This window comes from Dipodomys spectabilis, unplaced genomic scaffold (assembly GCF_019054845.1).
Source record: "Dipodomys spectabilis isolate Male_0828 unplaced genomic scaffold, ASM1905484v1 ptg000043l, whole genome shotgun sequence".
NCBI lineage: Eukaryota > Metazoa > Chordata > Mammalia > Rodentia > Heteromyidae > Dipodomys > Dipodomys spectabilis.
This window is the reverse complement of record NW_024870720.1, coordinates 26,542,362-26,570,160: the sequence shown is the minus strand read 5'-3', so window position 1 is coordinate 26,570,160 and position 27,799 is coordinate 26,542,362. Positions and strand designations below refer to the sequence as shown.

The 27,799-nt window shown below is 39.0% G+C and overlaps 1 protein-coding gene across 11 annotated transcripts in view; it reads right to left on the bottom strand.

Annotated features, from left to right (window-relative positions):
* The window catches only part of Rufy3 (RUN and FYVE domain containing 3), a 75,439-nt gene that overhangs the window by 12,478 nt on the left and 35,162 nt on the right, over nucleotides 1-27,799 (bottom strand). For all 11 annotated transcript variants that reach the window (XR_006147231.1, XM_042678120.1, XM_042678121.1 and 8 more), the window contains exons 2-12: nucleotides 23,251-23,424; nucleotides 21,813-21,930; nucleotides 20,379-20,480; nucleotides 12,884-13,007; nucleotides 11,934-11,995; nucleotides 9,267-9,332; nucleotides 7,663-7,732; nucleotides 5,500-5,592; nucleotides 4,851-4,934; nucleotides 2,033-2,200; nucleotides 1,150-1,247 (exon numbers count right to left, since the gene is read on the bottom strand). Coding sequence is in view for 10 of the 11 variants with exons in the window: in XM_042678120.1 (XP_042534054.1) it covers nucleotides 1,150-1,247; nucleotides 2,033-2,200; nucleotides 4,851-4,934; nucleotides 5,500-5,592; nucleotides 7,663-7,732; nucleotides 9,267-9,332; nucleotides 11,934-11,995; nucleotides 12,884-13,007; nucleotides 20,379-20,480; nucleotides 21,813-21,930; nucleotides 23,251-23,424 (1,159 nt within the window). In the remaining variant the exon portion in view is untranslated. The remainder of the gene's footprint in view (nucleotides 1-1,149; nucleotides 1,248-2,032; nucleotides 2,201-4,850; nucleotides 4,935-5,499; nucleotides 5,593-7,662; nucleotides 7,733-9,266; nucleotides 9,333-11,933; nucleotides 11,996-12,883; nucleotides 13,008-20,378; nucleotides 20,481-21,812; nucleotides 21,931-23,250; nucleotides 23,425-27,799) is intronic.

The following is a 27,799-nucleotide window of genomic DNA, read 5'->3' as shown; positions in this document are numbered from 1 at the left end:
TTGAGCTGAAGAGCTGAGGGACAGCGCCCAGGCCCAGAGTTCAAGCCCCACGACCGACCAAAAAAAAAAAAAAAAAAAAAAAATGTTTCTGAAGAAAAAGGAAGTGAGAAGGGGAAGGACATTTCTAATTGGTGCAACTATCAGAGAAGGGTGATGGATAGGAAAACGGAAAGCATGTCCAAAGACTGCTCCAGCTCTGTACAGTCTGCTCCACTTCAAGAGAGGTGATAAGTTGGTATTAAAAGTGGAAACAGGGCTGGGAAGGTGGCTCAGTGGTAGAGCACTTGCCTTGCATGCCTGAGGCCCTGGGTTCGATTCCTCAGCACCACATAAGCAAAAAGAAAAAAAGCCTGAAGTGGCGCTGTGGCTCAAGTGGTAGAGCGCTAGCCTTGAGCTGAAGAACTGAGGGACAGCGCCCAGGCCCAGAGTTCAGGCCCCACGACCGGACCCAAAAAATAAAAATAAAATAAAAAATAAAGGTGGAAACACTGAATGCTCTTAATATGTCACATTGCATTCAATCTTAAAGTCTCAGCCATTTCTGTTGGCTGCTGAGTTCCCAGAAACATATTAGAGATAAAGAAATAGGGAATTAGAGAGAAGATGTGTTGTGGGCACAATTCATAAGTACTGGTGGGAGAGAGCTAGTCAGAGAAGCCAGAGTGGAGGCACACACTAGGTGTCAGTGGAAGTGAGACAACTATTCAGGAAAAAGAAGAGAGAAAAGAGACATAGGAGACATGACAGAAAAGGGCTAAAGAAGGGAGAGAAAGAACCAGAATAGATCCTTGGAGGATACCTTTTAGAATCCCTACATCATGTAGTGTGGTAGTATTCAAAGGCTTTAGTTATGAACAATAAAACATGATTACGTACACACATTTCAAACTTCTTTCAGCCTTGCAAGCCAACTTGTTATACACAAGAGCGAAATTAATTAAGCTTTCATTTCTAATGTTCAGAATAGCCAAGATAAGCCAATACAGGCTGACAATGTTTTAACAACATCTTAGAATAATAGGATAGAATTTCGTTTTCTTTCTATCAGCACATCTGATTTAGGCTAGAAGAGTTTCATTTTTTTTGATTTGCTGAATATCTAGCACCTTCTCATTCCTAACTGTTAATTAAAAGAAACAGCACTTTTACCTTTGTTCCAGTTGTTTAATGGTAGCAGCCATCTGATTAGTCTTCTCTTCCAAACGACTGTTTAGTTCACTTTTCTGTTTTACTCCTAAGTCTGAACTCTGTATGGAAAAGATATATAAAACATATGCTTTTAACTTAATGATTAGTGGAAATTCACAATGGAAAAAATTAGTTAAAAACTAATATTGTTATATACATCCTTATAATAACAACAGCTATTTGTTAGGCTAGAGAATAGACACAATGCCATAGAATAAAAGATCTTTTGTATGAAAAATGGTCTTGATTTTTTTTGTAGGTCCTGGGGCTTGACCTCAGAGCCTGGATGCTGTTCCTCAGCTTTCTTGCTCAAGGCTAGTACTCTCTACCACTTCAGCCATAGCTCTACTTTGGAATTTTTTGGTATTTAATTGGAGATGAGAGTCTTGTGGACATTTTTGCCCAGGCTGCCTTTGAACCTTGATCCTCAGATCTCAGCCTCCTGAGTAGCTAGGATTATGGATGTGAGCCACTAGCACCCGACTTAATAGATTCTTTTTATTTTTTTGGGTCCGGTCCTGGGGCCTGAACTCGGGGCCTGGGCGCTGTCCCTCAGCTCTTCAGCTCAAGGCTAGTGCTCTACCACTTGAGCCATAGCTCCACTTCCGGTTTTTTTCTTTTTGCTTATGTGGTGCTGGGGAATCGAACCCAGGGCCTCAGGCATGCAAGGCAAGCGCTCTGCCACTGAGCCACTTTCCCAGCCCCCTTAATAGATTCTTAAAAGGTAGTTTATTGGCATCTGGCCTCAAAATAACATGTGACTCTTATATTTATAAAACAAGAAGGGCTGGAGGGAAGCCCTAAGATTTCAGAATGACCATGTATCTATTCATATTTCCTCTACCTGTAGCTTAAAGGCTAGTTCATGCTTGAGAGCCCTGAGATCATCAAGTTGCTGCCTCAGAGACACCAGGGCATCTTGCTTCTCACAGACATCTTTCTCCAGCATCTTCATAGCAAGTTCCATCTCCTGTCTCATGCTGATCTGGATTTCCAGTTCTTTTTCAACATCCTGTCCCCAAAGATAAATAACACTGCTTACACTCTTTCATTAACTAGGTACAAATCATAACATTTCATAGGAAAAGGTTGACCAAAACCCTCTGGTCTGAATATACTGGCATATAAGTCATAAACCATCATCCATTTCCAGAGACAATGACAACAAGAATAATATATAGGGTAGGAATTTTAACATTTGACCAAATGTATGCAAACCTGAAAAACTTGCCAGGCCAAGGAACGTAATTACACACTTTAACAGATATTTTTTTTTTTTTTGGGGGTCCGGTTGTGGGGCCTGAACTCTGGGCCTGGGCGCTGTCCCTCAGCTCTTCAGCTCAAGGCTAGCGCTCTACCGCTTGAGCCACAGGAGCACTTCTGGCTTTTTTCTTTTTTGCTTATGTGGTGCTGAGGAATCGAACCCAGGGCCTCATGCATGCAAGGCAAGTGCTCTACCACTGAGCCACCTTCCCAGCCCTTTAACAGATATTAAGATAACTAGTAAGTCTCATTACCAGAATATCTAAAAACTGGTAAAACATTCAGGACTGAATAAAACTGAAAACTGTACCAAAACTGAATGGTGTTGATACATTCAAGAGCCCAGGGATTCATAAGACACTCTGGGTTCCTAAGGTAACATCTCCTGGTCAACATGGCTAACTGAACTTTTAGGTACACTTAAGATCAAACTCTTTTTGTTCAACCATTAATACTACAACATTAGTTAGATTAAAAAAAAGACAACAAAAGACTGAGTTTCAGCAGGGCTCCAGTGGCTTACGCCTGTAATCCTAGCTACTCAGGAGGCTGAGATCTGAGGATCACGTTTCAAAGCCAGCCTGGGCAAGGAAAGTCTGTGAGACACTTAGCTCCAATAAACCACTAGAAAACCGGAAGTGGCGCTGTGGCTTAAATGGTAGAGCGCTTGCCTTGAGCTGAAGAGCTGAGGGATAGAAACCAGGCCCAGAGTTCAAGCCCCATGCCAAACAAACAAACAAACAAAAAAGACTGAGTTTCTTCTGTGTTCATGTTGTACTGAGTGTATACGTTGGAACTTGCCTAGTTTCTTAGTTTCTTGCCTTCTTAATATTTATCTTAGTGGGATAGAAATATAAAAAAATTTAAATTTGTGTTATGTGCCATTTAGCTGAGACCCTTTTCATATGATTATGGCGAAAAATTACCATACTACTTCTCATAATACTAACATGGTTTTTTTTTGGGTCCTGTCGTGAGGCCTGAACTCTGGGCCTGGGCGCGGTCCCTCAGCTCTTCAGCTCAAGGCTAGTGATCTACCACTTGAGCCACAGCGCCATTTCTGCCTTTTTTCTTTTTTGCTTATGTGGTGCTGAGGAGTCGAACCCAGGGCCTCAGGCATGCAAGGCAAGTGCTCTAACACTGAGCCACCTTCCCAGCCCTAACATGTTTCTTTTTTACTAGGAAACCTCTAAAAACATACTTTAGGATCTGATTTACAAACACAAGATAGTAAATAGTAATTCTTTTAAAGATATTAAGATAACCAACTTGTGTTTTCAGGAAACCTGAACTTCTGTTATATATTGTTAATCTGCAATAACTTTTTTTTTTTTTTTTTTTTTTGAGGTCCAGTCATGGGGCTTGAACTCTGGGCCTGGGCGCTGTCCCTCAGCTCTTCAGCTCAAGGTTAGCAGTCTACCACTTGAGCCACAGCGCCACTTCCGACTTTTTTTCTTTTTGCTTATGTGGTGCTGGGGAATCGAACCCAGGGCCTTATTCATGCAAGGCAAGCGCTCTACCACTGAGCCACCTTCCCAGCCCCTGCAATAACTTTTTAGTAAAATTAAAACACCCCAGATTATCAAACTTTTCCCCATTCATTTTTTAATTGGTGTACTTATACTGATGTATAATGGAGGGGACTTTCATCATGATTTTCCTTATTCTTAGTGGTACTATGAGTGACCCTTTTATAAATCATACTGTCTTATAAACATATATATATATTTATATGTATATTTTAATTTATAAAAAAACACATAAGAGTAATACTGGATGATAAACTTTCTTATTTACAACTAAGATCAAGAATAAATTTAGAGGGAGGGGGAGGGAGGAGTTAGGAGGTGGGGAGGAAAGGGATGGTAGGGGAAAAACAAAGGAGGGGGTAACAATGCTGGATAGGAAATATACTCATTACCTTGCAACCCTGTAACCCCTCTGTACAGTTTCTTTACAATAAAAAATATATATTTAGAAAAAAAGAATAAACTTAGAAGTAAAAGCTAAAAATAAGCATATAATTTTATATTTATGATTCTTAGTATGGGAGGAGCAGCTGCCTCCTCCCAAGGGACATATCAGAATTACTGCAGACATGAGGACTGTGGCAGTAGTGGGGATTGTATAGTTTTAAAACCAAAAAAAGAAGCCTGGAAAATCTTACTGCTGTTGTGGACATTCAGAAAATGGATTGAGAAAGCATTACAGGGAATGTTGGTTGAAAAGAGCCAGGAAAATTTTTATAAACTTTATAAAAATAGCAGTAAAATGCTATGATGTTTCCAATCACTGCCTGTCAGGTGACATCTCTAAGCAGGCCTAGTACCTTTCCACCTCTGAGTTGGCTAGTACCTTTCCATGTTTTTCTGAGCTATTAGAACTTAAGCAGAGTTTACCAGCCGTAATTGTGTCTCCTCCTTTAAGTGCTTTCTTGCTTCACTTAGTGCTTGTCCTTCTGTAGTTCTGTCTGGTTTAGGACCCTTGAAAACAAGTAAAATAGTGCATATTTAAATAATTTAAATAAATGATGCATTTAAATAACTGATATAAAATTAGTAGCAGATACTAGTATTGCTATTTAGTAAAGAAAAATGGTGATAACTAAGCAGACATAAGAATGAATTAGGACAATAAAAAACAAAACAAAACTCAAGTCCAGTCTATCACTCAAGCCTGTATCCTGGCTATTTGGAAGGCAGAGACCCTATGGGCAAGCATAGTGGCTGGGTGTAGTGGTACCACTTCTAAAACACAGTAGCATAATGTGAAAATAATTCTCTGTATTACTGCTGGATGGATGCAATAAAAATCATTAGTACATAAAAATAAGAAACTAGTCTTTACTTAGGTCTAAACATGTAAGTGCCAGTGAAGTGGAACATGTTGAAGGTGAGGGAACATAGCTTCCCCAAACCCCAGTTACATATGGAGGCTAGGAAGAGACAGTGTGAGTGATGTGTGCAAACACCTGTGGCCGCTCTAGAGATTCCTTCCTATTGCTCACATGCTCTCTGTGACTATGTTATGAACCCAGTGAAGACTCACCTTGCGATTGGATTCTAGTATGTATGAGCTTTCTTCTTTAACACGTTCCATTTCTTCTTGTAGGGTAATGATTCTGTTGTTTGCAACAGCAAGCTGTTGATAAAAGTTTTGTTGATATCAATTTTAAATGACACTTTATTCTTTTATTAACTGAGTAGGAGATAGCTTTCGGTTTGTTAGCCATCACTTTCATGCTCATTCCTTCTGCCTCAGCCTTCTGTCACCATGCCTGGCTCTATTAGTGATTTATTGTGAAATTGCTTTTCTTTTCTTCTTTTTTTTGTGGGGGGGAGGAGGGGAGTCCAGTCGTGGGGCCTGAACTCTGAGGCCTGGGCGCTGTTCCTCAACTCTTCTGCTCAAGGCTAGTGCTCTACCACTTGAGCCACAGTGCCACTTCCGGCTTTTTTCTTTTTGCTTATGTGGTGCTGAGGAATCGAACCCAGGGCCTCAGGCATGCAAGGCAAGCGCTCTACCACTGAGCCACCTTCCCAGCCCCATGAAATTTCTTTTCTATGGCTAGATGTTAACAGATTATTGTTGAGTAAGAATAGCTATTTCTAAAATATTTAATAAAGAAGCTACTTCATACCATTGTGAATCCTCCATAAGACATTCTGAATATGATTCCTCAACTGGGCACCAGTGGCTCATACCTGTAATCCTAGCTACTCAGGGGGCTAAGATCTGAGGATGGTGGGTCAAAGCCAGCCCAGGCAGTAAAGTCTGTAAGATTCTTATCTCCAATTAACTACCAAAAAAGTTGCAAGTGAAGCTGTGGCTCAAGTGATAAAGAGCTAGTCTTGAGCAAAAGAAGCTCAGGAACAGCACTCAGGCCCTGAGTTCAAACCCCAGGACTGAGCCCCCTCCCTTTCCCTTAAAAAAAAAAATCTGACTGTACCTAATGGGACCATTATAATTAGAAACAGAGAAAGTACAGTCTTTGAAACCTGGATAATTTTACTTAAGATTCTAAACAATCTAATCTGCTGACAGCATAACCTTTTTTTGGTCTAAGGGATTGAACTTAGGGCCTGGAAGCTATTCCTCAGCTCTTTTGCTCAAGGTTAGTACTCTATCACTTTGAGCCACAGCTCACTTCCAGTTTTCTCGTGGTTAACTGGAGATTAGAGTCTCACTTACCTTCCTGCCCTGGCTGGCTTTGACTTGGGATCCTCAGATCTCAACTTCTTGAGGAGCTAGGACTAGTGTGAGCCACCAGTGCCCAGCTAACTTAACCTTCTTTGAGGAAAAATTGCTTTTACTAATCAGATAAAACATGAAAGGGGCTAGGAAGGTGGCTCAGCAGTAGAGTGCGTGCCTCACATGCATGAGGCCTTGGGTTCAATTCCTCAGTGCCACTGGGAAGTGGCACTGTGGCTCAAGTGGTAGAGTGCAGGCCTTGAGCTGAAGAGTGCAGGGACAGTGCCCAGGCCTAGAGTTCAAGCCCCACAGGCAACAACAACAAGAACAACAAAAACAAAAACCCAAAAAACTCCATGAGGCTGGAAGTAGAGGTATGGTGCCAGCTTTGACGGAAGAAGCCAAGCGAGACAGCATGAAGTCTTGAGGTTATTTTTTTTCTCTTCTTGTTTCAGAGACTTTTCTAAAGGTTTTCACATTTACATTCATATCAGATGTTCAGAATAATTATGAGACTGAATGGGGAAGTATCAGCACCCTCATGTGCCAGTGAGGAAACGCCGCATCTTATAGGTCAGGTGACTGACTTAGTCAGGAGCACGCGTTAAATCACATGGCATGTAAGCAGAGGTCAGCAGTCTTCTGACCAACACTGCTTACATTTTGCAAGGAAAAAATAACAGAGGGCCTAGAGCTTGCCAGTCTAGAACACATAGTACATAAATGATGCTTAAAATGTTTGTTGAAGGAATAAACAATGAGTGTCATGCTATCTGCTCAGTACTTACTGCTGACTTGCCCAGACAAAATTTTCACATAAAAGATACTTGATTAGCCAGGTTAATATGCCTATGTAGTCCAACTAAGAAAATGAGAATCTAGGATAAGCCAACTGGTCTATTAGGACAAGGAATTATATACTGAAGTACACATTATCTGAACAATCAAACCATTTCCAGTGTTTCACAGGTTCTACTATTGCACATTCTTCAATTTTATAGTAAGAATTTCCCATATACTTACCTCTTCAGTCAGTTTAGTGTTTGCTTTTTCTAATGTGTCTACTTTTGTCTGAAGGTTGTTTACAGTAGCACTACAAAGAGAAGAAAATCCCCAATATGATCTCTTTTAAAGAACAATACCATATTTTCCTTTTTAAATACATATATCGTGCTTACCATTCATTTTCTAATGTCTATAATTCTGGGTGAACTTGTAGGCACTAAGGTAGTGTACAAAGGGATGTGCTAGCCTTAACTTAATGAGTAAGTCTTCAGTACTAGAAATTATATTCACAGCCAGGCACTGGTGGCTCACGCCTATAATCCTAGCTACTTAGGAGTCTGAGATCTGAGGATCAAGGTTCAAAGCCAGCCTGGGCAAGAAAGTCCGTGAGACTCTTATCTCCAATTAACCACCAGAAAACTGTTAGTGGCACTGTGGCTCAAGTGGTAGAGCTGAAGAGCTCAGGGACAGTGCCCAGGCTCAGAGATCAAGCCCCACAACTGACCAAAAAAAAGAAAAAAGAAAAAAATTATATTCACTATTTGTTCAATAGAATAAAAGCTAATATACTACACTGTAAATTTTAAGGTTTACCTATATATGACAATAAGAGGCTACATAGACTAAGTGTGCCAATAACTCTTAAAAATTATTTTACTTGTATGTTTCATTTGCTCATTTCAACACCTAATGTGTTAGGTATCCCTAGTACAAAAACATGCAAAAAGTAAATAGTAGTGTCTGATTTATGTTTCATTGTCAATTGTAGGTGTGTCTTTGCTTGGCTGAGTTTTCATTATCATTATTAGTTCGTGGTTCTCAGAGAAAACTAACTCAAACGGTTCTTGTGTTTGTTAGCTAGAACTAAGATTAATCAAAATTTGTATTAATTCTCATGTAATCACATTGTAAGTCTTATTAAAAATGGCATTTATAATGGAACATGAAAATTCTACAACCTATAAACAAGATAACCATTAGTGGATATATTAATAATTCTTCTGAATACTCTTTAGAATAACAAGGACATAAAGGGCTTCAGTACTGGAGATTGAAGTCAGAGCTTCATGCTTGCTAGGAAGGTGCTTTGCCACTTGAGCTACATACCTAGCTATCATTAGCATTTGAATTGCTCTCTTTAATACAGAGGAAACTTCATGTTTTAGAGTATACTAAAAACACTCAGCACTTGATAAATAAAAGTGATGATGAAGAGGGGGTGAATTAATACTATCAATTCAATGTGTTAAGAGAGAAATGTAAGGTAGCAAGTGATATGACGAATCTAGAATAACTACACTGATGAATGAGTGAGTTACCCAAGACCAGTCCTGCAGTGTAGGGGTTTAACTTCTATAGGTCATTTGTTTTTAAATTCTTGATTGAATGTATTTATTTAACTACAAGAACTATAATTTCATAATACTCTTGTACTGCCTTTCACTAAAGGTCACCAAAATAGGGAAGTCTTATTCATCTAGTGTTTAATTCTATGATTGGCAAGCAGGATTTATACACATATTTGCCAAACATTAGCTGAATTTTTCTTTGTTGATCACTGTTTTACATTTCCCCTCTTCTACAATGAATCTCCAGTAAAAGAATACTTATTCATTCTTTACTTCAAATGTCTGTTGAGTTCTTCTACGTAGTTCTTCTGGTCCAGAATTGCAGTAATCTGACCATCCCTAGAGGAGAAAGAAAACAGAAATGTAATAAATGACAAAAGATACATTAAGATTTCTTTTGTCCTAACTTTTTATAAAACATGACAAGAAAACTGGGATATTAATATACTGCGCCAGAAAATAGATTTGATGTATCACTACTTGGACAAATCAACAAGAGACTCAAAAGCTTAAAAATAGAATAGAAACCAAGTACTAATGGCCTGTAATGAGATATCAGTATTGTGGTTTGAAGCCAGCCCAGGCAGGAAAGTCTATGACACTCTTGTCTCCAATTAACCACCAAAAACCCAGAAGTGGAGATGTGGCTCAAGGGGTAGAGCACTATCCTTGAGCAAAAAAACTCAGGGACAGTACCCAGGGCCTCAGTTTAAACTCCAAGACTGTCCCACCCCTAAAATAGCCAAATGCAGTGGCTTGTGCTTGAAACCAAGCTACTTGAGAGGGAGAGATTAGGTGAATCACAGTTCAAGGCCAACCCAAGCAAAAAGTTAAAGAGACTCCATCTCAGCAAAACAAGCTGAGTATTGTGGTTTACTATAGCAATCCCAACTTGGCAGGAAGCATTAGTATAATAATAGGACAAGGCTGTCTTGGGCAAAGAGTCTAAATAACAAACCCCAAAACAAAGCTAAAGCAAAAGAGGGCTGGTTTTCATGTGGTAGACAATTTGTTTAGCAAGCCAGAATGAGAGCAAGCCAGAATGAGGCCCTGGGAGTTTAAAACCCCTAACACACATACACACACACACACACATGCACGCACGCACGCACGCACGCACGCACACACACTAATAGAAAAGTAGCCAGGCGCTGGTGTCTTATGCCTGTAATCCTAGCTACTCAGGAGGCTGAGATTTGAGGATAGTGGTTCAAAGCCAGCTCGGGCAGGAAAAGTCCATGAGACTCTTATCTCCAATAAACCACTCAGAAAACCAGAAGTGCTGCAGTGGCTCAAGTGATAGAGCACTAAACTTGAGCTAAAAACTGTGGGACAGCGTTCAGGCCCAGAGTTCAAGTCCCATGACTGACCCCCCCCCCCCAAAAAAAAAAAAAAAGAAAAGAAATAATAAAGCCATTTTAAGGCCAACCACAGTACATATATTCAATCCTAGTACTTGAGAGGCTGAGGTAGGAGGTCAAGGTTTTTAGGCCAGCCTTGCTAAGCTATTCTGTCTCAAGAAACCAAAAAACAAAGTTCTGTTACAGCTTATGGACCTTAATAATAACTTAGGATATAGGTAAATGTTTTCTATTTACACACACTTAAAGATTAAAATTTTCTTGTCATATGAACACATTTTGCAGCTGTATTTATAGCAACAATTTACATTTGTCATAGGAATCAAATTAAATTCACAGTGGTGTAACAGATATTCACAAAGGCTATAGGTTTACCTTTAAGTGCTGTTTACATTGAAAGTGAATGGTATTAAAAGCATTCAAAAAGATCAAATGTATGAGAAAATGATGTGTGAAAAAAAGAGGTTTGCTTGTAGGACCAACTAATCTATAATATATACAAGCTAAACTAATTCTTTAGCTGCAAGTCTAAATTACTTCTACATGCCTATACAACTTCCAGAAGAACAAGTGATATAATCAGTTCAATGTTTAGGGATAAGAACATCAGACTCACTGGACACATCTGTTATTCTCAGCACTCAGGAGGCTGAGACAGGAGGCCCATCAGTTTCAGGTCAGCTTGGGACATATAGAAAGACCCTGAGTCTCAAAAAAAAGAAAAAGGAAGGAAGGAAGGAAGGAAGGAAGGAAGGAAGGAAGGAAGGAAGGAAGGAAGGAAGGGAAGGAAGACCCTATTAAGAGTAATAATGCTTTCAATTGTTAAATATGTAAAGATTATAAGATGCATTTCTGATCCATAATCACCAAGCACCATAATGAATATCTTTTTTTTTTTTTGAAGGCAGGGTTTGGTCATGACAAGATACCTCAAATTTGAGAACCTTCTATCTCAGCCTCACAAGTGCTAGTATGGCAATATATCTCACCTTACTCAGCCTATCTATGTTTTAAAAAACTAAGAGATGAGGAGTTGTGTTCTTTTCTTCTAGTCCAAGCTGGCCCTAGAATTTTGATCTTCCTGCTTCAGTCTCTTGAATGTTGTGTAGTATTATGAGAACATGCCCAGTTTGAGAACTGAATTTCCTTAAAAACTTTTGCCCTGAACCAGGTAACTAGGAAATCATTCAACTAAAAATCATTTAGCATTTAGTAGTAAGAAGAATTTTTGGCAAGGTTTTATCAATGACAACATAAAGACTTCTTTTTTTTTTTTTGGGTCCGGTGGTGGGCCTGAACTCTGGGTTTGGGCGCTGTCCCTCAGCTCTTCAGCTCAAGGCTAGCGCTCTACCACTTGAGCCACAGCGCCACTTCTGGCATTCTTTTTGCTTATGTGGTGCTGAGGAATCGAACCCAGGGCCTCATGCATGCAAGGCAAGTGCTCTACCACTGAGCCACCTTCCCAGCCCACATAAAGACTTCTTTTGGCAAGTCTGTTAAATCAATATTGACATAAACTTTAAACACTACTAAAAGGAAAGGAAATAATATCAGAGAAAAAAACTTTTTTTTTACATACCCTTCACTACCTTTACTGCTGTTCCCATCCTTCAGATACATGGAAAAATCTATAACTCCAACCTACAGAGAATTTTCAGAATTTAATATAAGACTATAGACTTTTCCCAAAGCACTTATAATAATAATATGAAAATACAATTACCAAGAATTTATGATAAAAATTTAATGTTTTACTGTGAATAGTCAAAATTTGACAAGTTAATAAGAATCAAGATTAAGTTAAGAGGGCTAGGAGATAAATGGCTTAAGATAAATAAGCTTTAAGGTTTCTTTTACTTACTTCAGGCATTCTGCTACTGAATTTATATTTACCTTTAGGAGTAACTTTATGCATAGTCTCAACCATCCCAAGATGACCTCTGCTAGCATTTGTGTCTAGTCTTTTGATGTATATATGTTTATTTTCCCAAGACTATCATTTTGTGATGTACTTTAAAAAAACCCCAAATCATACTAAGCTATGTAACAAAATCATCATGGTATTTCATATACAAGGGACAAGAAATAGTCATAATGAAAGCAGGCTCTTTACATATTGAACAATTACTACATATATAAGTTTCAGTTTTAAGTGAATTACATTTACTACTCCTTAATTACCCATAATAATCCTAAATGCTTTTTAAAAAAAATCTATATGTTAAATCAAGTCATCTAAAAGCACACACATACAAACACTGAGTAATGACAGTATCTAGGTAGAAAATAAAGAATTTGAAACTAAGAGTTGGCTTCTGAGCTTTCACAACTAACTGCTAACTTTTTAGTCACAGAGGTGACAGCCAAGTTGAGATTTTGAAAATTCAGCAAAACAAAATCTAATTTTTTTATATCCATACTGAAATGAAAGTAAATGGATTTATGACTCACAGAATCTCCTCTAACTTGGCTAACAAAACCTAATCAAATCAAATCCTCAGAGTGGCTAAATGAATATGTTTCCTATACCTGAGAGTCCAGATCTTCTCCTTTCATACAGAAATTGGCGTCGATGACATTCAAACCCACCAACAAACCAGCAATTATGGCTCCTTCCTCCTCCATCATGAGAGCATTGGGCTCATAGAATTCACTGTAATGAAATTCACAGAAAACTCTTCAATACAACTTCAAAATCTGGTGATACAATCATGAAGTAAGGTGAGAAAAATGCCACCTCATGGTTTCACATGGTCATACATGATAATGGAATTAAAAAAGAAAAAAATTAGGTAACAGGCACAAGAATATACTAGATCATGAGATGCTCTGGCTTAAAAAGATATACTCAAGCTGGATGCTGGTGGTTTACGCCTGTAATCCTAGCTACTCAGGAGGCTGAAATTTGAGGATCACAGTTCAAAGCCAGCCTGGGCAGGGAAGTCTGTGAGACTCTTATCTCCAATAAACCACCAGAAAACGGGAAGTGGCACTGTGGCTCAAGTGGTAGAGTGCTTGCCTTGAGCTGAAGAGCTCAGGGACAGCACTCAGGGCCAGATTTCAAGCCCCAGGACAGACAAAAAAAAAAAAAAAAAAGGTGTACTCAGAATAACAGTGTGCTTGAAGTAAGCAATCAGACTTTGTGACCTTTACATGTACTGTGGGATAAATTTGTTATCTTTTAGGTATGTAAAATTTTGTTTGGCTTGTTTGTTAAAATGTCTTTATATTCTATTTTAGCAAAAAATTCGTTCAATGAAATGAATAAACATCTTAAAACATATAAACTGTTGAATTACATCTACACATATTATATTTAAATATATATATATATATATATATTTGGGTAGTGTTAGATATTGAACTCAGGTCCTTATGAATACTAGGCAAACATTCTACCATTGGGCCATACCCATACTTATTTTTGACTAATTATTAAAAGCTGTCTAATTGCATTTATAAGATTATTTCTTTGTTGCTTTGTAAGTCCCTCCCCCACAGTGTAACCCCCGCTTTCACTATATTTGATGTCAGTATAACATGTGGAGGAGACGGGGACAAACAAGTCGTTTAAGGATTCAGGTGGACCTGTTGCAACAATGAGAAGTACAAAATGTCATGTCAAAACCAGCTTTACAATGTCGGTGGGGGGGGGGGGAGGGGGGGAATGATTGGGGGGGGGGAGGAGGGAGGCTGGGAAGGGAGGTGAAGGGTAAACAAAGGAGGAGGCTGCAATGCTTGGTAAGAAATGTATGCATTATCCTGCCCATGTAATTGTAACCCCTCTGTACACTATGTTCTCAAATAAAATAAAATAAAATTAAAAAAAAATAAAGAATAAAAAAAAAATAAAAGCTGTCTAATAAGCAACAGGCACAATAGTTTGAAAATGATTTAAAACTTTTCTTTTTTCTTTTTGTGGGGCCTGAACTCTGGCCTGGGTCCTGTCCCTCAGCTCTTTAGCTCAAGGCTAGCGCTCTACCACTTGAGTCACAGTGCCACTTCGGCCTTTTCTGCTTATGTGTACTGAGGAATCAAACCCAGGGCCTCATGCATGTGAGGCAAGCACTCTACCACTGAGCCCCCTTCCTAGCCCAACTTAAAACTTTTCTAAGTGAACATTTTCTTTCATTATTAAGTAAAATCGGTTTTCACTGCAGAAAAAAACAAAACAAAACATTGAAGCAAGCAAAAGATACACATAAGAAACCATACAATTTTGGGGCTGGGAAGGTGGCTCAGTGGTAGAGTGCTTGCCTTGCATGCCTGAGGCCCTGGGTTCGATTCCTCAGCACCACATAAGAAAAAAGCTGGAAGTGGCGCTGTGGCTCAAGTGGTAGAGTGCTAACCTTGAGCTGAAGAGCTGAGGGACAGCGCCCCGGCCCAGAGTTCAGGCCTCACGACCGGACCAAAAAAAAAAAAAAAAAGGAACCATACAATTTTATCTGCTGTTGATTTGTTAAGAACTTCGTATAAAAAAAAGTACATGACCTTTCAGACTATTTAGAGGGCCATACATGTTTCCTTGAGGGATACTAAAGAGACTGTACCATTTTGTTTAACTTGAGATTTGTCTTTGGTTCAACAGTATCTATTTCAATAAGTTTTTATTAGTGTCTATTTCAATAAATAAACTTTTATTAAATAACTATACTTTTTTTGGAGACAGCTTCTCCCTGGACTGCGCAGGTTGGCCTACAATACAACATCTTCCTGGCTCAGTCCCCTGAGTGATGGGATTACAGAGGTGTGCCATCATGCCCAGCTTTGTTTCCATTTATGTACATACAATACATAGGTATGTATGTTTGTATGTATGTTGTGCTGGAGAAGGAGCCCATGTCCATATATCTATTAAGCAAGCACATCAAAGGGCTACATCCCTTGCCCCTACAGGGATGCATTATATATTTGTTTAGCCAAAAATTAATTTTCTTCAGCCCTGAGATTCTTCTGGGATCAGTTGTTTTGGTCTTTTACTACAACCAATCCCACAGAATCCCATAGGGCATGTGATGATAGCCTAAAAATAGAAATAAAAAAGCCAGTAGCTGTCAGTCATAGTTTAATACTTTACTTGCAGGTGTACTGTGAGGCTGGTATAAACAAACCACTGTGCCACCAGTTATGCAAAAATATAGCACATATAATTGTATATAGTACATAATGTTTCATAATGATAATAAATTACTATTACTGGTTTGAAATAAGCGAACAGCAACAACAACAACAAAAAGAAATAAAAAGCCAAGAAGTAATATACTTCAAAATTCTCAACAGATAAAAATTTTTGATGCCCCACAGATGATTAGCTGCTGGACAAATGCTGCTTATGGTGGCCAATACACATGCCAAAATTTCAGTGAAACCCAATTAAGTATGATCTAACAATCATGCTTATTGGTACTTATCCATAAGTACTAAAAACTTAATGTCTACTCAAAAGTTGCATTTTTTTTTAGCCGGGCGCTGGTGGCTCACGCCTGTAATCCTAGCTACTCAGGAGGCTGAGATCTGCCGTGAGACTCCTATCTCCAATAAACCACCAGAAAACCGGAAGTGGCGCTGTAGCTCAAGTGGTAGAGCGCTCGCCTTGAGCTGAAGAGCTGAGGGACAGCGCCCAGGCCCAGAGTTCAAGCCCCACAACCGACAACAAAAAAAAAAAAGTTGCATTTTTTTTTTTCTTTATGATACCATTCCTGGGGCTTGAACTCAAAGCCGGGGTGTTGTCTAGGCTTTGAGCTTTTTTGCTCAAGGTTAGCACTCTACACATCTCTACTTATGGGTGTGTGTGTGGGGGGGGGGAGGTTAATGGGAAATAAGAATCTCATGGGCTTTCCTGCCTGGGCTGGCTTTGAACCATAATTCTCCAATCTCAGCCCCCTGCGTGCTAGGGTCACAGCTGATTTTTATTATAGCATATTTGTTCATAATTCCCAAAACATGGAATCAACTAAGATACCATTCAATAGTGAATAAATAATCTGTGCTACATATAGTTCTAGGAATATTATCAAACACTAAAAAATGAACTATCAAACCAAGAAAAGATGTGGTGGGGGCTGGGAAGGTGGCTCAGTGGTTGAGTGCTTGCCTTGCACGCATGAGGCCCTGGGTTCGATTCCTCAGCACCACATAAGCAAAAAGGAAAAAGCCGGAAGTGGCGCTGTGGCTCAAGTGGTAGAGCGCTAGCCTTGAGCTGAAGAGCTGAGGGACAGCGCCCAAGCCCAGAGTTCAGGCCCCACGACCGGACCCAAAAAAAAAAAAAAGATGTGATGGAACTTTAAATGCAGTTGAAGAGGTCATACATTATATAATTAGAACTATATGCCATTCTGAAAAAGACAAAATCACAGACATAGTAGGAGGAACAGTGTGGCCAGGAGTTACGTAAGGCAGGGAGACCCTAGAGGAATTTTAGAGCAGTACAAGGATTATTTGTGATACTATAATGACACTGATGCATACTGTTACACATTTTATCTAAAACCTATATACAGGATGTATAATCCCAAAAGTGAAAGCTAAAGTGAACTATGATGTGTCAATACAGGTTCATCAGTTACAACAAATGTTTCATTCTGATGTGGGAAGTTGATAATAAAGGAGGCTAAGTATATGTAGGGTCAGTGGTTGTGTTAAGAAATCTCTGTACTTTGTGCTCAATAGTGCTATGAGTCTAAAACCGCCATAAAAAACTTTTCTTCTGGAATTGAAGAAGCCATGAGATGAAGGAAAGATCTTCTATGTTTATAGATTGGCAAAATATTGTGCAAAACCAAAATCAATCTACAGATTCAATTCCCATAAAGATTCCAATGTCCTTTCCAACAACAAAAAAATCCTCCATAAAATACATATAAAAGCATAAAACAAAATCTGAAACAATCTTAAGCAAAAAGAGCTATATTGGAGATATAATACCTGACAAAATTATACTACACAATCATAGTAGCAAAAACAGCACAGTAGCGACACAAAAAACAGACATATAGAACAATGGACTAGAATAGAAGAACCAAAGATAAGTCCACATATACAGAAAAAAAAATCCACAAATACAGCCACTTTATCTCAACAAGGGCACCACAAACATTTTAGAAAAAAAAGAGTTTTTTCAACAAAGGGTGATGGGAAACTGGACATTCTATGTACAAGACTGAAACTAAAATCCTGTATCCCACTCAGTGCAAAATTCAATTCAAAGTTGGGTGCTGGTGGCTCATACCTGTAATCCAAGCTACTCAGGATGCTGTGATCTACGGATCCCTATTTGAAGCCAGCCCTGGCAGGAAAGTCTGTGAGATTCTTATCTCCAATTAACCACTAGAAAACTGGAAATGCCACCGTGGCTCAAAGTGGTAGAATGCTAGCACTGAGCAACCAGACCTGAGTTCAAGTCTCATAACCCACAAAAAAACAACAAAAATGTCGATTCAAAATAGATGACAGGGGGCTTGGAAGGTGGCTCAGGGTTAGAGTGCTTGCCTTGCATGCATGAGGCCTTGGGTTCGACTCCTCAGCACCACATAAGCAGAAAAAGCCAGAAGTAATGCTGTGGCTCAAGTAGTAGAATGCTAGCCTTGAGCTAAAGAACTGAGGGGCAGCGCCCAGACCCAGAGATCAGGTCCCACAAGCAACAAAAAAAAAAAAAGAAAGAAAGAAAGAAAGAAGAAAAAAAAGAAAAATAAAAGATCAAAGAACTAAATGTAAGATCTGATACTTGAAAAGTCTTAAAGGAAGATATAGAGAAAACTTCTGAAGATACAGTACCTTTCTGAATAGGACTACATTTGCTCAGGCAATAACAAAAATTGATAAATGGTATTATGTCAAATTAAAAAGCTTCTACATAACAAAGGAAATATAATTACCATAATTAATATAAAATAGGAGAAAATAATTGACAGCTATTCACGAATAAAGGATTAACACTCAGAATATATAGAGAGCTACAAAAAGTAAACACAGAAAGAACAAACAATCCAGTTAACAAATGAGTAAAACAACAAAAGTTCTCAAAAGAATATCACAGCCAAGTGAGGGTGACTCATGCTTGTAATCCTAACAACTTAGGAGGCTAAGATCTGAACATCATGGTTCAAAGCCAGCCTGGGTGGTAAAGTCCATGAGACTCTTACCTCAGTTAACCACTAAAAACCTGGAAGTGGAGCTGTGATCGAGAAAAAAAACTCAGGGAGGCCCTGATTTTAAGCCCTAGGGCCAGTACGCAGGCGCGCGCACGCACATGCACGCGCACACACACACACACACACACACACACAAAGAAAATCAAAATGTTACTTTTACACTATTAATTTGGGCTAATAATTGTTAAGCATTATTTTTGAGTTAACATACATCAATCATTATAATCACTATGCATATATACACTGTACTCTGAATAAATCCATCCTCTCCATTATATTCCTATTCCTTCTCTCTCCTCACTTTTCAAACAGGATTTGGTGTTTCATTATGTTGTCTATATGAATACGGAGAAATAGCAGGTATGTGGCTCAGGTGGTAGAGTACTTCCCTAGCAAGTGTGAGGCACTGTGCACAGCCTTAATATCCACCCCCATAAATATCTTTTTTTTTTTTGCCCGTCGTGGGGCCTGAACTCTGGGCCCGGGCACTGTCCCTCAGCTCTTCAGCTCAAGGCTAGCGCTCTACCACTTGAGCCACAGTGCCACTTCCAGCTATTTTTTTTTTGCTTATGTGGTGCTGAGGAATCGAACCCAGGGCCTCAGGCATGCAAGGCAAGTGCTCTACCACTGAGCCACCTTCCCAGCCCCCAGCTTTTTTCTGCTTATGTGGTGCTGAGCAATCGAACTCAGGGCCTCATGCATGCAAGGTAAGCACTCTACCACTGAGCTACCTTCCCAGCCCCCATCCCATAAATATCTTGTTTTTACACACACACACACACACACACACACACACACACACACACACACACACACACACACACACACACACGCTATACACACTACGGATATTGTAAAGGTGATATAAAAGGGGTTACAGTAAGTCAGGAAATGATTATATTTCTCTGAACAGTGTCACCTCTTCCCTTGCTTTCTCCCGGTTTTTCCCTCCCTCACCCGAAAGTTGTATAGTTCATTTTCAACAGTGTCCAGTGAGCATCACTACTGCATTTGTTCACTGTCTGTCCCACCCTTTCTGTGCGTCCCTCCACCTTACCAAAAACCGCTAAACTTAGAAACAAGACTAGGGTACAGAAAGCGAAAACAGCAACAATGAAAAAAAACCCTCTTGTTTCCATTTCTTGGAGTTCATTTTGATATTATTTTATAAGCTCCTCTGCATATAGCTACTGAGCCTTCTTTGTGATCCTCTCCTAAGAATATCCTTTGGTTTCACTGTGTGAATGTCTAGAGAAGTAGAGAAGTTTCTTTTTTTCTTCCTCGCCCCGCTCCCACCAGAAGAAAAGGGTGTCACTACAAAGACCAGGCAGGCTTTAGATTTGGAATGCACCTGGAAATATTTTTGTGTGCTACATATCAACTTCTTGTCTTACTGAGCCTGGACATATGCTAAGATATCAAAAGTCGCCCCTGTTTTCTGGAGGTATTAAAATTTGGGCCCTTCCTGCACAGGGCTACATATACCACAGTCACATCCACTTGGGATATGTTTGTGAGTTAAGTAGAAAGTATTGAAAAGGTTGGGAGTCACCTGATTTTGACATAGAAATAGTAACTTTAGGGCTGGGAAGGTGGCTCAGTGGTAGAGCGCTTGCCTTGCATGCATGAGGCCCTGGGTTCGATTCCTCAGCACCACATAAGCAAAAAGAAAAAAGCTACAAGTGGTGCTGTGGCTCAAGTGGTAAAGCGCTAGCCTTGAGCTGAAGACCTGAGGGACAGCGCCCAGGCCCAGAGTTCAGGCCCCACGACTGGACCCAAAAAAATAAAAGGAATAGTAACTTTGTATGGTTTAATTTTCATCTACGGTAGAGAACACACCAAAGAAAGAAGAAAGTTCATGAAACTCTTCATACCTGAGAAGTTCCTTCTTATTGATCAAAGCTTTCATATATTCTGAAAGTTTCTTTTGCATTAATGCCAATCGAAGCCAGGCTCTTCCTCTGCCTACTGGGGTCCTACAAGAACACAGAAACTAAACCATTAAGAATACAAGGGGAACAGAGTCACCTGCTCTTGCTAATGGTTTCCCAGGTTAAGGAGCATACTAATGTGCTCCTTGCTACCCCTGCCACCTTACCCTCCTGCAAGGAATTCTGTGTGGGATAACAAGACCCAGAGGGAGTTAGAAAATGCTTTTGCAAGGAATTTATTAGTAAATATGATGACGAATGGAAGATAAGACCCCTGTGAGGTCCAATTGGAAATGTTTCATTAATTTAGTACTAATAAATAAATCATCAGGGCCGGGAAGGTGGCTCAGAGGTAGAGCGCTTGCCTTGCATGCCTGAGGCGCAGGGTTTGATTCCTCAGCACCACATAAGCAAAAAGAAAAAAGCCGGAAGTGGCGCTTTTGGCTCAAGTGGTAGAGCGCTAGCCTTGAGCTGAAGAGCTGAGGGACAGCGCCCAGGCCCAGAGTTCAGGCCCCACGACCGGACGCCCCCCCAAAAAATAAATAAAAAAAAAATCATCAGTTGGTATGAATAAAAAGTACTTAAACATGAATATATACACAGACAATTTAGGCCTCTGGTTAAAGTTAAACTAGTTTTATGTGGGAGGGTGATCACCACACTTTTATTAAGTAAAGACAGGTTGTAGATATTACTTCTGAAAATGCACTTGGCAGCTGTTGTTTTTCTTCCTCATGTCTGAGAATATGGCCTTTGTTTGTTTATTTATTTACTTATATTGTTTGCAGAGCTTGAACTCAGGGCCCGGGCTATGTTCCAGAGCTCTTTTTGCTCAAAGCTAGTGCTCTACCACTCTGAGCCACAGCTCCACTTTCTGGTTTTCTGGTGGTTAATTAGAGATAAGAATCTCATGGATTTTCCTGCCTGGGATGGAAGAATCTCATGGATTTTCCTGTCTGGGCTGGCTTCTAACTGTGATCCTCAGATTTCAGCCTCCTGAGTAGCTAGGATTACAGGACTTGGCAGCTGTTTTAATTGTGGCTCTCAACCCCATTTTTCTCCTAAAGTCAAGTTAGGCATGATACCGCTTTAGATCAAATTTCTTGAGACTTACTACTAAATGATTCTCACAAGTATTTTAAATAAAAAGGAAATGTTTGGTATTTTAACATTAAGACAACCTCACTTAGATTAATAATTATCCATGAAGGGCATACATTTTGAAAATTATAACAATTCTCTTATAACATTACTCAAAACAACAATGTAGATTTGGATTGTTATAAAATTTTTATGGTATTATCTTTAGTATCTTATTATTTCAAAAAATTAATAAGAATATTTTTCTTGAGAGGAAGAATTCAACTTGAGACCTACTTAAGTCCTGGAAGATCTTTAACACTTGCGGTTATTTCTCCAGCTTCTGGAACAAGTTTTTCCACAAGTTCGAGAGGTCCCCAGAAGGATTTATTTTGTCCAAGGAAAGTTTTCTTTGCTAAAGGCAAGAAAAACAGAAACAAAGTAGTATTTCAATATTCTTTATACTATAAATGCTCCCTTAACACACTCACTCTCTCTCTCTCTCTCTCTCTCTCTCTCACACACACACACACACACACACACACACACCTGCCATCTAGTCAATATTCTTTTCAGGATCTAATCCTAGGTCTTTAGATAGTTTTAAAATTATTCATGCTTTCAGAACAGATACGAAAATATAAATTTCCTTCCAAGACTCAATCCTTCCCTCTTCTAGGAAAAATTAGTCCTGTAATATAATAAAACATTTTAACAATTTAGTACTTAAAACCATGAGGACTGGGTACTGGTGGCTCATGGCTGTAATTTTGGCTACTCTGGAGGCTGAGTTCTGAGGATCATGGTTCAAAGCCAGCCTAGGCAGAAAAATCCGAGACTCTTGGGCTGGGAAGGTGGCTCAGTGGTAGAGTGCTTGCCTTGCATGCATGAGGCCCTGGGTGTGATTCCTCAGCACCACATAAGCAAAAAGGAAAAAGCTGGAAGTGGTGCTGTGGCTCAAGTGGTAGAGCACTAGCCTTGAGCTGAAGAGCTGAGGGACAGCGCCCAGGCCCAGAGTTCAAGCCCCAAGACCGGACCCAAAAAAAAAGAAAAAAAAAAAAAAAGAAAAATCCGAGACTCTTTATCTCTAATAAACTACTCAGAAAAATCTGACATTGTGGTTCAAGTAGTAGAGCTCTAGCCTTGAGCAAAACCAGCTCAGGGATAGTGCCTAGGTCCTGAGTTCAAGCCCCAGCACCAGCATATACATACACAAACAAAACAAAAACAACAGAAAAAAATCCCATGATGTATCAGTGAAAAAAAAAAAAACAAACCCAGACTGTTTTCCAACCTGACTATTGGAAGAGAGGAAGGAACAAGCAAAGCTTTGAAAGACCAGGTCTTGCCTCAAAAGCTAATGGTTAAGTGAAAAGAACTCTGAAGCAAGTCATGAAACACTGTGCCTGCTCTTTCCAGATTCACTTATGTGACCCCGGGCAAGTCATGTCCCATTCTAGGCATAACTATCCTGTCAATTAGGTGGAACTGTCATACTAGATTTAACTGTAATAGCCCTCCCCAATACATGTAATGATCTGTATTTATTAAAGCCTTGAAAGTCCTTTAAGCCAACCACATGCAACCTTTAACATATAGGTTGCATTCCTATGGATTAACATTACTAACTCAAGATTCTTATTCTTTGGCTCTACAAGGAGTGCTTTCTCTTTTGACTATCAGTTGCTAGGATCCTGCTGCATGCACATTTGTAGTTTTTGAGGCCATATCCTACCTTTTAAACCATGTTTTAGACAGTGCTCCATCACCACGAAAAATTGCTGGAGGGGTGCATAGTCAGAGTCCAGAGTCCTTCCCAGGTTCAGAGCTGATTCAATCAAGCCTTTGATACTCAGCTTGGCCATGTTCATCAGGTTCATGCGTTCGTTAGCCATGAGATAATTAGGATCTACATTCAAAGGGGGAGAGGAGGAAGCCTGGTTACTGGAAACAGTACATGGTCAAATGGAGTTTAAGTTCACCATGCCCATACTTGCATGGATCATATAAAGCAATTCATATAAAGGTGAAGTCATTGATTTCTTGTGATTAACCAAGGAAGTGGCACTATAATATTACTACTACTATATTCTGCTTGACCACATGTTCACTGTAAAAAAAAAGTCACTTTCCCTTAAGAATTATCTTTGATAAAGTAGTAAAAATTAATTATTTTTATCAACTCTTAAGTCTTAAAAACAGTCTTTTAATATTCTCACCACCACTCCCGCCGCCACCCTATCTGGGCATCCATCAATCACCTACAGTGCCACTCGCACACAGGCCTCTGGGCTTCCACTCCTGTCTACCCCTTTGTACTCTTCAGTTTATGGTGCTCTAAAACAAAAGTCAGTTTGCTGGAAAAAGGATAAAGTGCCTAAACAAACTAGTCTAGGCATACAATTTCCTTACTTAGTTTGTACTTAACACCATTCTTACTAAGCATTCATAATGTATATGCAGTACCAGACTTTAATTCCCTTCCATCTCTTTTTTGTTTTTTGTTTTTAATAGGTCTCACCATGTAACCCAAGCTGGCCTTAAACTCATGACTCTCCTGCCTCAGACTCTCAAATGCGGGAGGGACTATATGGGTGCACGCCACTACATCCAAAGCTAACTCCCAAGTTCTGTTTATTTTGTTGTCGTGGGATTTTTTTTTGGGGGGGGGGGGTCCGGTCGTGGGGCCTGAACTCTGGGCCTGAGCGCTGTCCCTCAGCTGTTCAGATCAAGGCTAGCGCTCTACCACTTGAGCCACAGCGCCACTTCCGGCTTTTTTTTGCTTATGTGGTGCTGAGGAATCGAACCCAGGGCCTCAGGCATGCAAGGCAAGTGCTCTACCACTGAGCCAACTTCCCAGCCCCTGTTGTGGGATTTTTTTGTATGCTGATATAAGAGCTTGAATTCTAGATCTTGCTGAGCTTTTTCACTCAAGGCTGACAATCTACCACTTAAACTATACCTCTACTTCTGGCTTTTTGCTGATTAGTTGGAGATAAGACTTTCACAGATTTGTCTGTTCTAGCTGACTTCAAACCTTGATCTTCAAATCTCAGTCTCCTTAGCAGTTAGAATTACAGGTGTGAGTCACTGGTGCCCAGCTACTCCCAAGTTTTTAAGATTCAGCATAGCATGTAGCATTCCCAACCACAGAAGATACAATATTTGAGGAAAAGAACTATTACACTTAATCTGATAGAACTCAAAAAAGGCTGGACCCTTCTTATTGCTCCCTTAATGGCTTCTTATAAGAAGCAATGCAACAACAGTCAACAGTATAATCATTTTACAGGGAAGAAAAATATGAGAAGAAAGCCTTAACTGCTCTGCATCAACTCCTTCTGTGACTTTGGACAAGTCACATTCTATCCTATGCCTATCAGATTATTGTAGCCGACCCAAGACACAGCCAGTGATCAATGACAGCCACAGACCAGATCCCGCACGCCCAACTCCAAACTCTGTGCCTGACCACTATAATCTACTTACAAATGAATTAAAGACTCTTCAGTTTTGCTTATCCTTTCCTTCTCCTGGCCATTTTTTTTTTACGTAGTTACCTCATTTTTATCTTCTATTTTTCCTTTTTGAGACAGGGTGTTGCTCTGTAGTCCTGCCTTATCCTCCTTCAGCGCTAGGATTACAAGTATCTACCACCACATCTAGCTATACTTATTGCCACTGAATTATCCTTCTTTTAGGTACGTTAGTGAGAGTTAAGTATTCTAACTTTCAACTGTTCAAGGGCATTTGGACTTTAATTTGATATGAAAGCTGTTGTTCCTTCCATTATACCAAACATCAAATATATCAAATTTCTGTTAGAAACTACAAAAGGTCTAGATCTAACCTCTTCTTAGAAGACCAAGATACTAATAAAAATATGCTTCCATATTACAAATAAACAACTTACTACAAAACTGAGACTATTTTATGAAATTCATACCAAGTAATTTTTCATGTTTTCATTTATATAGCTGTCACAGCTGGATGAGCAGTTAAAAGAATAATTTCTAAACTAATCACATTTTAAACTAGTAATTAAGCTTAGAGACAGCTGTAACTATACAAATCTTAATTTGTAGTATTGTCATTTTTAGGCAATATTTTACTTAATTACTTTATTAAACAATTACTTTTCAGATAGTGTCTCACTATACAGTCCAGGAATTTGCCAGTGTATGTGGCTTAGGCATTTTTTTTCTTGAGACTTTAGATATGAATGTTTATAGAGACTGGACTCTCCCTGAAACTGAAAAGTAAATGGCAGGAGACTTTGACTGAAGTTAAACTACCTCTATCTAACATTTGCTGCTTCAAGTTTGAAGGCCATAAATTCAGGAAGCAGTAACGAAAGTAAGCAAGGCTATTATTCAGAGATTACAACCTGATTCCATCCTACTGAGAACTAGTCCCAGAGGAAGAACTAGATTAAGTAGAAACATCATATTATTTTCCCAGAAGTGGTGATGGACTTTTACTAACTAAGCTATCTACTGTACATTGTCTGATTTTGTTCTTGGAATTGGTAGCAAAAATGTTCAAGGCTTCTAATTAGGGACCAACATACATGAGCTAGAGAAAGATAAATTAGTGTCTATTAGAATAAAACTTCTGCCACCTTAAATTTCATTAATGCGATGCTATAACTTATTTAGACTTACTTGTAACAAATATAAACAAGTATTCATTTTCAGAAAATATTTTTGTCAATCTTGGAACTAATGACATTTTAATCTAGATAATTCTTATTTATGGTGTCAATTAGTTACATTTTTTATCCACTAGATGTCAGTAACACCCTCCAGGAAAGGCATACCAAGTTGGACATCACCAAATATCCCATGAAGAAAAAGCAAGTCTCTTCCTTGTTGAGAGTCAAATAAGCCAAACAAAAAGTACGGTAATTTGACTACTGCTCGTAAGAAGTTAAAAACAAAAGTGAGCTTCTCAATGTTAATTAAATTAAAAATTAAATGTAGACTATGACTAGTACTTAAATTACTTTTTTTCACTACATAGTGAAAAGTGTAGGTTACAAAAATGACTATTATAAATATTAGATCATTCACTTGATTTGTTATAGACTAAGATAATATTTTTTCCTTTTTTTTTTTAAAATTTAATTTAATTTTATTTGTGAACATACTGTACAGAGGAGTTACAGTTACATGGGCAGGATAATGCGTACATTTCTTACCAAGCATTGCAGCCTCCTCCTTTGTTTACCCTTCACATCCCTTCCCAGCCTCCCCCCTCCCCCCCTTTTTTTTTTCTTTTCTTATGGTACAAGGTTTGAAATCAGGTCCCAATACTTGCTAAGCAAGTGCTCTTTTCTTCTCAGTTTGTTATTTGTCCTGAAATTCGAGTATAAAATGATATCACAGGGGGCTGGGAAGGTGGCTCAGTGGTAGAGCGCTTGCCTTGCATCCATGAGGCCCTGGATTCGATTCCTCAGCACCACATAAGCAAATAAAGCTGGAAGTGGTGCTGTGGCTCAAGTGGTAGAGCACTAGCCTTGAGCTGAAGAGCTGAGGGGCAGTGCCCAGGCCCAGAGTTCAGGCATCGTGACTGGCCAAAAAAAAAAAAAAAGAAAGATATCACAGTGTGCAAAGGGCTGTGATGTGATAAGAAGAAGGTGAAGTCTTATGCCACTTTGGTGTAGATTTGGATGTTGGTTATTTGAGTGTGTAGTGTGTAAAAATGTACTGAGACTGACACTTACAATGTGTAATCATTTCTCTGTACTCTGGATATTTAACTACAAAAAGTTTTAAAAAGTATTATACTTTATAACCTAGAAAGTGGTTTTAGGAAACATAAATTTCCATCTGAGGGTATAGCTCAGTGAGTAATTGCCTAACATGTATAATGCCCTGAGTGCTATTGCCAGTCTCTATAAAAAAAAAACCACACAATTTACACATCATTACCCATATCTTTTTCTAAGGAAAAAAAAAGATTGTTTACAATTTTCATAGTTCTAACATTTACCATCTATTAATACCGATTAATACCGACCTTTCATTCAGTTTTCTTTTCAGTAGAAGATCAAACATTAACATGCTAGCTCTAGAGGTAATAAATATTAAGTTTTGCCATCAAAATGCTTACTATCTATCCAATTTGGCTAATAAGGAATTCAGGAGAACAGAATGGGGCAATACACAGTGAACATTTAAAATTCAGGATAAACTTTGTAATTTGGACAAAGATAATTTTATTCCAAGGCAAATAATTAATTTTTCTTTTTTGTATATATTAATTTTATGATTTATTTCATA